This window comes from Crassostrea angulata, chromosome 7 (genome assembly GCF_025612915.1).
Source record: "Crassostrea angulata isolate pt1a10 chromosome 7, ASM2561291v2, whole genome shotgun sequence".
Lineage (NCBI taxonomy): Eukaryota > Metazoa > Mollusca > Bivalvia > Ostreida > Ostreidae > Magallana > Magallana angulata.
In genome coordinates this window covers 50,509,707-50,521,960 of record NC_069117.1, presented here as the reverse complement: position 1 = coordinate 50,521,960, position 12,254 = coordinate 50,509,707, and the positions used below count along the sequence as shown (strand labels likewise).

The 12,254-nt window shown below is 30.2% G+C and overlaps 1 protein-coding gene across 2 annotated transcripts in view; it reads right to left on the bottom strand.

Annotated features, from left to right (window-relative positions):
* Positions 1–12,254, bottom strand: part of LOC128191520 (collagen alpha-2(IV) chain-like) — a 36,256-nt gene that overhangs the window by 450 nt on the left and 23,552 nt on the right. For both annotated transcript variants that reach the window (XM_052863624.1, XM_052863623.1), the window contains 28 exons: positions 12,045–12,077; positions 11,796–11,810; positions 11,028–11,060; positions 10,880–10,906; positions 10,615–10,647; positions 10,348–10,383; positions 10,062–10,076; positions 9,926–9,961; positions 8,812–8,844; positions 8,592–8,612; positions 8,409–8,444; positions 7,909–7,929; positions 6,958–6,984; positions 6,770–6,823; positions 6,593–6,640; positions 6,424–6,489; positions 6,269–6,328; positions 6,120–6,179; positions 5,962–5,997; positions 5,501–5,530; positions 4,631–5,398; positions 4,265–4,321; positions 3,943–3,996; positions 3,701–3,784; positions 2,398–2,457; positions 1,781–1,891; positions 1,237–1,299; positions 690–713 (listed from right to left, as the gene is read on the bottom strand). In XM_052863624.1, the coding sequence (XP_052719584.1) occupies positions 691–713; positions 1,237–1,299; positions 1,781–1,891; positions 2,398–2,457; positions 3,701–3,784; positions 3,943–3,996; positions 4,265–4,321; positions 4,631–5,398; positions 5,501–5,530; positions 5,962–5,997; positions 6,120–6,179; positions 6,269–6,328; positions 6,424–6,489; positions 6,593–6,640; positions 6,770–6,823; positions 6,958–6,984; positions 7,909–7,929; positions 8,409–8,444; positions 8,592–8,612; positions 8,812–8,844; positions 9,926–9,961; positions 10,062–10,076; positions 10,348–10,383; positions 10,615–10,647; positions 10,880–10,906; positions 11,028–11,060; positions 11,796–11,810; positions 12,045–12,077 (1,940 nt within the window). In that variant the 3' untranslated portion in view covers position 690. The remainder of the gene's footprint in view (positions 1–689; positions 714–1,236; positions 1,300–1,780; positions 1,892–2,397; positions 2,458–3,700; positions 3,785–3,942; positions 3,997–4,264; positions 4,322–4,630; positions 5,399–5,500; positions 5,531–5,961; positions 5,998–6,119; positions 6,180–6,268; positions 6,329–6,423; positions 6,490–6,592; positions 6,641–6,769; positions 6,824–6,957; positions 6,985–7,908; positions 7,930–8,408; positions 8,445–8,591; positions 8,613–8,811; positions 8,845–9,925; positions 9,962–10,061; positions 10,077–10,347; positions 10,384–10,614; positions 10,648–10,879; positions 10,907–11,027; positions 11,061–11,795; positions 11,811–12,044; positions 12,078–12,254) is intronic.

Below are 12,254 nucleotides of genomic sequence, written 5' to 3'. Positions count from 1 at the left end.
CAAGATGGTAAAACTGTATATTCTGTTAAAACCATTGAGACAACAATATAATGCTAGTACCTTATCGGTTTTAAGCGTCGAAAATTAAATGGTAGGAGCAATTAATAAGTCAGACAAATGAAATTATTATCATATCGTATTTTTCCCACGCAAATATGATTGGTCAATTGCTGTCACATGGTCGTGCTATAAACTCTGTTATAGAAATTACTATACTTAAAATAGAAAATTTATAGACCTCACTACACTAAACATTGATTTTCATGAGAAAATACTGGTTTGGCACGTGCAACATTGTGACGTCATAATAGCGAAATCAACATCTATACATTATGAACAAAATATTTTACTATTATACGCTTGAAGAAAATGAAGAGAATTAGTTTTTGATTCATTATAATCAAACAGTTATAACATTTTGATATCGGTCAATACATAGTTTCATAGACCTGATGAGAGTATATCAACCTCGGACTTCGTCTTCGGTCGATATACTCTCATCAGGTATATAAAACCATGTAGTGACATCATCTAAAAGGCTATAATTGAATTAAAAAACCTATTCTAAGACACGTTTTGATAAAAATATATTTTCCAAAGCAGTCACCTGAAACACAGAACGCACACTGTAACAAAAACCTATTTTCAAACACATATGTCACTGGACGAAACACACAAACTATATTTACCTTAGATAAAGAGGTTCGCCAGACCTGATATATTAAAGAAAATAAAAATAATAATAATAATGACGAAATATTTATGAAGGGGATTTAACCGAAAAAAAAGTCCAACTATATAAATTTTTTTATTTGAAAAATTCAACAAAAAAATTTATATATATATAAGTTTTAAAAATAAAGATATTTCATTAATTCTAAACGCAGTTTTCTTTTATAATGAATAATGTATGTTACATATATTGGGGGTTTACATTTGTTTTATTTAACTTGAAAAACTTATTTTGATAAAGATTTGTTAGCAAAGAGTAAGCGTAACTAGGCTTTTTCTCCGGACATTTTTATATCTTATTTCTGACTTGATAAAAAGACACAGTTAGAAGAGAGAAGACTAACAAAAAATAAATTAATAACTTAAAAATGCATTGAAATTTCATTACTCTCTCTCTCTCTCTCTCTCTCTCACCAACTATTGCATTATAAATAATACGACACTGCTTGTTTCAGATACTACATGTACATGTATAAGTACCATATCTTTGCTGTATTCACTTACTGGGGAGTTCATTGCCACCGCCTCCTCCTGAGTCTGTGCTTGGTTTTGAGACAGATTCTTCTTCTTTAAAAAGATATATTTTTGAAATATTATAAAATTAGATTAAAAAGCGGTCGATTCTGGGATGACTAAAAGTAATTAAGAATCAGTATATCTTTTAAGATTTCAATATTATGTGTATCCACAGTAAAAGTAAAAAAATAATTGAAAAACTATATGAAACAATTATTGATCAATGAATAGAACTTCCAAATCAAAACGTAGAATTATAAGCGTTTTGAGACCTGCATTACGTGATTATACTTATGAATGCATATGTGTATGTTTTGATATTGAAGAAATTTCACCAAATTTGGAAAAAGCAAATAAATTCCCGGTTACCGACAACAAACATTATTAACGAATTTAACAGAACAACGATACAAACGGAGTTAAACAATCCGAAATATTGTATGTAGTGCCCGTGCAAGTAATCAAAAGTTGTGCAAACAGGAAAAGCTTTTATTTTGAGCCTCAATCAATATGCGTTGCTTGTGCAACTCACTTTTGGCATTGAGCATATTCGATAATACTTTTATCATCGTAGACAAGTTCTGCTCATTTGCATTTGTCATGTCAATAACCGCCATGATTCTTCCTGGTCTACTATCGGCGGCTACAATTCATTTCAAATTATGGTCAGTTTTGTCAGAATAAAATGAAAGGGTGCAAATCGAAATGATAAAGAATGATACATGGATAATATTTGGTTGAAGGTTCGTGTGTCCTCGTAGAAAATTATCACTTATATCAGCAAAAACACCATCAATTCTTATAAATAATACATAAAGTGATCGTATTAAGCCTGTATGATTTTGAAACTGATGACAGTCGGCAATGCTAAGGTAAATGACGAAAGTAAAAATCCTTTAGTTAAAATGAAAAGGTCTAAATAATATAGGCCTGCCCTGATATAAAAAATGACCAGCATACTTTTAGTTAAACTTTTAAGTATCTTTAATGTCTTTTGAACATGATTTTTTCTTTTGATTGATGACTTTAAAAGTTACAAAATTATGTGGAATTCGTATCGTTCTATCATTTTGTTTCCAAAATGCAAATAAATATTGGTTTGAAAACAGTATTCAATGAGGACTTCTATATACTTTACAAAAGACTCACCATTGTTTGAGTTAGCTGGAAACACTAAAGGTGGGGGTGGCTCCGTTGTCATTGAGTTGCCTGTAAAAGCAACGTATTCTCTAAATATCACATTTCTTTCAAGTCATAAAATTCTGTTATTATTATCTATGATATATGTTATATTGAACAATCGTATTTAATTTAAAAGAATATATTCATCATAAATAAATTTTTAACACTTTTTTGTAAAATAACCTGTATAATAAATGACACATCTACCACTGTCATGCACTATACTGAATCATGCAAGTCATGCAGGATAAGTATTAGAGACTGATGTTAATGTGTTGTCAAAGGTGCAAAAAAGAAATACAAAATAGACAATGTTAATATAATCTCAAGCACAAAAAAGAAAAAAATAATAGTTTTCTTGTATATATATATACATAGTTTATAGTGTGGTGGATTGCTAAAGGAATCTAAAAGACAAAAAGGACCAGTCAGGTGAGGCACTTTTATCTTTTGAATGACACATTTTCACCTGAAGCAAATTAGGTAAGCATAACAAGAATAAACTTCAGTACATAGGTCCTCTTTTGTATGACGTGTCAATCTTACCTTGAAAACCAGTTTAAAATTACCTTCAAACGACTTTAAGGAATAGCTATATAACAATTTGATGGCTACGGAACATGATAAGTAATATTCGCATGAATTTTCTTTCAATTATAAGACTTTTAATCATTTAACAATCAATCGCATGTTGCATTTCTGTTAAAAAATATGAAATTAGAAATAAAAATATATTTGTCAGAAAATTTCAAGTTCCAATGAATCTTTTCATAAAATCAACTCATACAATACTCCATCAGATAAAACTATAAATAAAAAAAGGATAAATCCATGCATTTAATTTTGTAATACATTTTTTTTAATTTTCATTAAATATTAACGTTGGTTGAATAATAAATTCTTCTTTATTCCGTAGTGTAATTTGTGTTTAACCATTATCATATTTTATTGTTAATAAAATGATAAAGAGAAATACAAAAAAGGTCATTCATTTATTCAGAAAAGAATTAGTATCAATACATGCATTTTATTCCAACAAAACAAACTAATATTCAGTCAACAGGATGTTTGATAGTTTATTTTACTTCATAAACCATAGCCACAAGAACTTCTGAGAAGAGGGTTGTTAGTTCTCAAACAAAACGATCACTTTAGCCTCAGTTAATTTGTAGTTTTGAGATCAAGTATCATCACCGAGAAAATGGTGATGTTCCGGGAATTTGTATGTTAGTAAGATCAGTTCCTCTAAAACTACTGAATGGATCGGTACCAGACGACGATGAGCCGGAAAACGGGCTGTTGGAAGGAATAGACGACTGGCTGGAAAATGGACTGTTTCCTGACCCTTGACCACCTGTTTATGAAGAGAGATATTAAAATAAGCATTTTTACAACAAGAAAATATACAGTTGATATTACATGAATAATATTCTAGTACTGCAAATCAAAGACACAAAACAATAACACCAATACTATTTTGAACAATATATAATGCTAAAAACTAAAGCTCACCACTAGAGGAACCAGGGAAAGGGGTATTTGCTGTTCCTAATCCTTGTAAAAAGTCTACAGGGAATACAGAAAAGGGAAATAGTGAGGAGGTGCCACCATCAGCCCCTGCTATATACCAGTGCTATATCTAACAATTATTTTGAGTTTTATGCAGTCTCCAATTGTCATTACAGACACATAAATATAAAATTACAGAAAAAGCTACCTGGGTGTATCATATATTACAATATCGGCATGCACAAAGGGTGCTTGCATTAAATACACATTATAATTCCCCTTTAATATATCAAGTCCGAATCACACACACATATATATTGCTCACCCATTTGTGATGCGGGAGGGTTAAACACACCTGGAGTTTCCTGATTATTTCCAGTACCTAGGACAAAATAAAAAGCTCCATTCGTACATTGCACCACTCTACTAATTATTGAAATTCCAAATGCATGCAAATGTTACTACAGGGAAAACCTTAACTGTATTACATTTTGCATGCAATATTTTCGAACCTATTTACAGCTGCTATTTTAATTTTTATATTAAACAGCATCGCACAACTGTTGATGCGGTAGATTGACCAGTTTGCGAAACTAAAATAGCAATGCAATTAAGTTTGAAATACTAAACCAACACATTTTTCTGTAACTGGACAATCTAACAATCAAATGATAAAAAGAATTCGACCAACCTCCACCATTTGGGGGCAGCTGGGGAAATCCTCCTGGGAATCCGGGCATAAAGGGCGGTAATCCTCCAGCACCTCCAAATGGAAGTCCGGTCATATTTCCCCCTGGAAAACCTCCTAAACCTGGGAGTCCAGCAAACGGATTAGAACCAGGTTGACCGCCAAAAGGATTGTTTCCTTGTCCTCCTGGGGCTGGAAGGCCCGGCATTCCACCAAAAGGAATATTTCCAAATGGATTATTACCTTGGGCACCAGATGATTGCGAGTTATCCTGATTTCCGAAATTTGCTGTATTTAGACCTGGGATACCACTTGTTGGGTTTCCAGGATTACCTTGAAATGTCTGAAATGGGTTACCTCCCGGGGCTCCACCAAATGGCGAACCTTGGTTTGCGCTAAATGGAATGTTACCCGGAAGACCAAAAGGATTAGTACTTTGTGAACCTTGAGATGGCTGATTACCAGCAGTGAGACCTGCAAAGGGGTTAGAAGCCTGGTTTCCATTATTTGCATTGTTTCCTGGAGGAGGTCCTGCATTTTGCATGGCTTGGAAAAGATTCTGAAGATTTGTGTCTGGCGATGTCTGGGTTGTATCTGAACCTGCAGTATTCCCAAAAAGAGATGCGAAATCAATAGACGGTGTCTCTGTTCCTGAACCTTGATTAAATAATGAGGACAAATCAATGCCTCCTCCTTGAGTCGTTGTTCCTCCATTACCCGGATTGGAGGTCAATGCAGAATTGTCTGGAAATGTAAAACCGGGCAAAAGATCTAAAAAAAAAAAAAAGAAAAAAAAAAGAATAGTTAAGCTAGGTCGGTAACAGGTGCATATTAAAGTCGAGTTGTTCCATAGCTTATCTACCAACTATTTACCTGAAACTCCTGTATTTTGCTGTTGTGTTGCTGTGAATGAAAAAGAATAATTGAAGTTTACAACTTGATGTGAATTTATATAATGTTTTCATAGTTAACTAACTATAATAAAATCATTTATTTTACTTTTTTTTATATTCTCAAAAAATCTTTACATATCAAAAGCAAACAACATTTTAAGAATGGTAATGCGTTCTTAACAAATCATTTACAAAATCAGAAATATAGAAAATCTTATGAATGTGATGAAATTCTTTCGTTACTTAACAATTTACCCTAGTTCAAAATAATGCTTTGCATTACTTTTGTTACATTGTTAAACTCGTTACATAAAAGAATGACAAATTCAATTAATATATAGCATTTATTCAAGTCGATAACTTCTCGAGAAGAGAGTTGATATGTTTCAGAATGAATGAATTTTGAGATGCTAATCTACACCACTAAAACACTAAGCTTACGAGTTGATGGCGTCCATGGATTCTGGTTATTCGACCCTTAAACAAAAATTAAAATAAAGCTATCAAACAATATAAATGTAAACAAAACTTCTAAAATACAACATTTATTTTGATATTTATAATTTCTCGACGAATATATTGTGTTTAGTTATCAATACCTTGTGCTCCATTGTTTCCACCAATAGGATTGACACTTGGCATTTGGAAGGGAAGTTGTCCTTCGAAATAGAATATTGATATAATGATTTTTTCTTTAAACACATTTGTAAATGTACTTAAAAGAAAATAAATGTATAGTAACACAAACCCTGAAATGGTGGACTTTGTCCAAATGGATTAAATTGTAATCCTCCGTTTTGACCATTTGCTATAAAGTATATGCAATAATGTTTATTATAAGATATTTGATTAAAAATTCACATTATTTAAACAGAAAGTGTTTGTATAAAATAATCTCTAAACCTTGTAATGGATTATTCTGTGCACCTAAAGGATTAGGTTGTCCATTGCCACTAAGATTTGGAAATCCTAAATTCAAGAAGTAGTAATTTGTGTTTTTAATTGTACAACAAGGAAAATAAAACTTTGCCACAATAATGTAAGAAAAGTTAAATTACAGAATACACACTACCTCCTTGCATCCATGCAGGTACTCCCGCAGCAGGTGTTTGAGTTTGCCCTATAAAATAATGTTGGAACTTACAAAGTCAAAAATAGAACGATATTAATAGTTATCTACTCTACTCTTAATAGTTATCTACTCTACAATATTGAACTTAAATGCATGGAATACACAAAATATCAAGACCTAGTGAATCCCAGTTTGTTGACCCACCGACAACCTCTGTGAAAGGACTGCCAGCTAAAACATATCACAATTTTCTGATTAAATTTATATCTTAACACGCTAACTGCTAACTTTGGCCGATTTCTTAAAAGTAAATGATTAAGAGGCTGGTATAAACCTGACTACACGTGATTATTTGTATAACTTACCCAGGTTTCCTTGTTGTAAACCTTGTCCTGCAAAAATAATTTAAAATTATTATTGTAAAGTAATTCCGTATTGTTTGAAATGATAAAGTAATAATACAAATGTATATGAATACAAATCAATACCAAAGACCTTACAAATATAAAAAAGACAGATAGCATGACCGGCATTACTTGCAACATTTATTCAATCATGCGTTTTAAGTCAAAATAAACGTCAGATCACAAATAACCAGCAGCCTTTCTGCACAGGAAAATTGTATGAATCTTATTGGATGTTTTTCTATCAATACAAAATGCTTTAAAGATACCGAGTTGATATTCATGTTCATATTTGTAAAATTGCTAATAGTTGAATAATAATCATTTAGATGAAAAAATGTTTTTACAATAATTTTCGTTTTGTTTTTAAGAATCTCATGACTATAAATTCTTTTTATAAATGCTTGACAAAGATAAGCAACAGACATTGAATAGCTAATTAAACAGCGGTTTTGTACCTGAATTGACTCGGGGGAAAGATCGTTGTTGAATTTGTTGTGGTAAAACTAATCAAATGTAAACAACGAATTGGGTAAAATTTCTGTTTGGAATAGTTTTCAAGGACTACTTCCAAGGTTTTTTTAACATTAACAAAATAGTTGATATTTGTTTCCATTTTAACTGCCTGATTTGTTAGATTTTTTAGGTGATTTTAAAGCGTTTAAAAGTTCTTTTAAATGAAGAAAGTATCATTATTCTGAATTAAAGATTTTGAATTATCATCCATTGACTAGCAAATTAGAAACAATTAAAATAGTATCATTCATTAAACAATGTTATTTCTAATAACTTTTAAGAACAATTAATCAAATATTTTTTAGTAGAAAGTTTTGTTTTTAATCTCAAAATAATAAAATTATAATTACTAAATGTAAAAGTTGTATATTATGTTAATTATTGCGTGCAGGATACCTTGATTCCATCGACCTCCTGCTGTTTTGATAAAGAAAAATAATTTCACTTTCATTTAACTGATATACATTAACATCTAAAAATATATTAGCTATTTTGTTAGTACATTTGATAATAAGTAGATAATCAAATTTTTGTAAATGAGTCTTGGGAAAAAACCCAGGGAATATTTATCAGTACCTTATTGTCAAAAGATATTTGTTTTGCTTTAAAAATATATTTTAAACAATATTTCATAGAATTCATTTTCATTTATGTGTGACGATGTCCAGCATTCGAGTGTAAACAACGTAACTGCTAATAGTTTATAGTTGAAATTCTCAGGATGTGTCTGTTTTTGTGACAACAAACACTTGTTCAGTTATTAACAATTTCATCCTTTTATATACTAGTTCTGGTAAACCTATCACAACCAAAGCGAAAAACTATATTTACTGTGCATACACAGTGCAAAAAGTAATTTCAAATATGATTATTACAGTGATTGGAGAATCACATACCATTATTTGGTAGCTGCAACCCGCCAGCAGCTCCTCCTTAAAGTAGAAAATAGTATGTCGTATATTGCTTGTAACAGAATTACAATTATACATGTAAAATGTACGTGTTCACAAAGCTTCGTATAGATATTATCTTTGAAAATAATATTTCGCAAACATGTCATTGAGATAACTTAAACTTACCCTGTCCTTGCCCGCCTTGGGCTAAAAAGAAGTAAAAATATTAATTGTTTTATTCTTGAAAGTTCAGAAGTTTATATTTATATTTACTTAAAACTTGTGACCCAACTTTATAATCGTATTATTCTTATCTCAAGACAATGTAACAGAGAGAAAATAATCTTAACCTTGGTAAAATTAACTAACACCTACAAAAAAGTAAAAAGAATTCAAATATACATACCATTGGTTGGAAGTTGAAGCCCCCCAGTAGTTCCTGAAAAAATGAAGAATCATATATTTAATCAATTTCATGAAATTTCAAGTTGAGTTTCTTTGCAACAGCTGTTTATCAAAACCTTTCGCAGACACACTAAGTATGCTTACCTGAACCAAATCTATCTTTTATGAGTACTTAACAGATAATATTTTTATTTGTAAATTGATCTTTAACACTTAAACAACATTTAAAGAATCAACGACTAAGAATAACTTTGACAATGACATAATATGACATGTGTATTATGCTAATAAAACTAAATCCTTCACCTAAAGATTACTGTGGAATCGTTATAAAGTGTGGGTTAAATTTTCATGCATTGTCACTTTTTTTTATTTCTTTTTCCATGTGTATATAAAAAGTCTATTTCTTTTTTCATGTGTATATAAAAAGTAAAGGCAGTGTTACAACCACTGTTATGGGGTTTAAGCATGGGTAAGAGTTCCGCAAAATACTAGAAAATTGAGCCCCTAAAATATATATGATATCTAAAATATAGTCATTAACATATTTGTTATATATATGATGAATATAGAAATTAAGCGAGCACATATATGTGTCAAAACCGAAGAGAACGAAAAAGTTGCACTTAAGGATTGATAGTGAAATTAATTAGTTAGATAAAATGTTTTGAATGTTCTTAATCAATATTTACATGTTTAGATAAAAAGGATTACGATTTAAAGATAGGTTTTAGATAAAAGTGGTTTTAATAATCATAATCAAAATAACTTTTAAACGAACATCAACTTAAAATGTAGCTTGAATAAATGATTCAGCCAACAATTTTTAAATGAAATCATGGATGTACATATAAATTGGATACAAAAGAAAAAAAGCAAATCACTTTTTTTGCATGTCCCATTTTGATTCTAACATTAACGAAGATTTACTTATCAAATCTTACTGAAATATTGATTTATTTTAGCACCAAACTAAACAAACGAACCAACGATACATAATTGAAACACTGAAGTTCGTAAACGCTATATGTGTACGAACATATATATATACATGTTGCATACTATTCTATAATGTGCAGAGTACACGTTTAGGTACAATTAGGTTTAGTTCGTACCAGTCGGGAATGAGAATGGAGAAATTGAACCTATTCCTAAAACAAGAAACCAATCAAAGTTATCGGTAGACAAATTTTATAAGTTATATAATGATTTTAGGCAAAGAAACTTTAGCCTAAACATGCTAAATCTTACCCTGTCCGTTTTGGCCTGCAAATTAAATGAGATGGATCATAGATAAAGCATTTTTTTACACGAATTATTAACGTCACACAACATATCATATATAACCTTATAAGTAAGATTTAGATGCGTCTTCTAACACTTATCTAAATATTTATACATTTATTTTATGCATATCCTTTTTGAATGATTGTTTCAGAAAAAAATAAAACCAATTCTGAATATATCAATAACATTACTTATGACCATACAACTATCGGAAAAAAGCACAACGTAGAATAGAAACAATTTTACATACCATTGAGAAAATTAAATCCACCTGGTGCTCCAGATCCTACGAAATAAATAGGTTATAAAATTATTTCAGATAGAGACTGCCTTGCATTTACAAAATGAATTTAAAGCTTCGTTGTTAATGATCATACCAAGAAGGTGTAGCACCTAAACGTTTTACATCATAATATCAGACTTTTTTGACCAAAAGTTTCGATTGTCAATTTCAATGTTCATTTGCAGTTATAAAAAAAGTTTGTTACACATAGTAAATGAATAGACAATTACAAACCAATTTGAGGATTTAATCCACCAGGTGCTCCGCCTAATAATGAGAAAAGCAATCTCGAAACGAAGATTCAATAAACTATCCTCAACTAGACAAATCAGAATCTCCTAATCATTGAAATAGCTGACAGTTATGTTTACGTTTTACCCATATACGTATCAAATTTTAAATAAAAATTAAATTTATTAGATTTTATAGGTTCATCTTTTTTTCTCTTTCTTTAAATCACAAACTATTTGTATTGTTACAATGTTGTAATGTTACATACCATTCAGAAAATTTAATCCACCGGGTACTACAAAGACAAAATTATACATGTAGTATGATTATCATAAATAATTTGAATGTTAAACTATTGTTACAGTTGAAAAATTAACATTATTCACTTACATAGAAAATGTATACTTTTTACATACCGTTTGGAAGATTTAATCCACCTGGGATTCCTCCTAATTAATTTAAAAAAGTAATTCGTCTGAAAAGTTGCTTTGGGTGCTTATATGTGGATACGTGTGTTTTATTATGTATTTCAATTATGGAAAGCTCACTAACTTTTTATGAAACTAGATACACCCGGTAAATGAGATACTATGCATTTTTTCGTTCAACAATGTCATTAAATATTGTTACATGTTGATGCAATGTGGAAGATTTATACCAAGGTGCTACTCAACATTTATAATATGCAACGATAAAATATTTGTTCAAAAGGGATGCCAAGAAGAATAGTACAAAGCTGTTAACTTTTCCATCATCTACCGTATGATGCATATGTCAACATTTTGTCTGTAATATTTGCCGCTTTGTTACATAAATAAACGTTTCTTGCTATATCAAAACGGATTTATTAGTTTACAAGTTTCATTCTGCCTAATCTGTAAATGTTAAACATTTACTCATTTAGCAATAAATGATTTTAATAACGGACTGTCCCTGAATTTAGTTTTGTCAAGTAATCACACAGTACAAATTTACAATCATATACTCTTTAACAGCTTTTTAACATACCATTTTTGCATACCTTTTAAAAAGAAAAAGTGGTATGAATTTGCGTCAAACGCAAAAAAAACCCCAAATCTATAGCTAAGAGATACTATATCTGGAATAGCTTCAACTAAAACTAGTTTAAAAAAGCGGGTTCCAAAAAGGTACATTTTTTGAAGCAAGGTGAAGGGGAAACTTACCTTGTCCTCCCTGACCTAGAACATAGGTAAAATATAGTTTAAAAAAAATATCTCCCCAAATTTGATTTAAACTCTTCGACAATTTATATTATAAATACAAGTTATTCAATGGGTGATAAATAAAAAAACTGATTCTTTAAATCGACATTATCCCTTCAAAATTTGGAAAGAGGTCAGACTTTATTTTTGTCTTTCATGTATTAATGATACAAAATAAAATTAACTGAAAAAGAATCATAAAAAACATACCATTCGTAGGAAGTTGCAATCCACTTCCCGTTCCTGAGAAATTGTGAGCAGAAAATTCGAGTAATTAAAACAAAAATCTAAAATCTAATATCATTTGAGATATTAAAACAAAAATCTAAAATATGATATCATTACGCATAAACTGTATAAAACTATTTTCATATGAATAAAACGATTATCATTCCATAACAATTCACATAAATTATAATT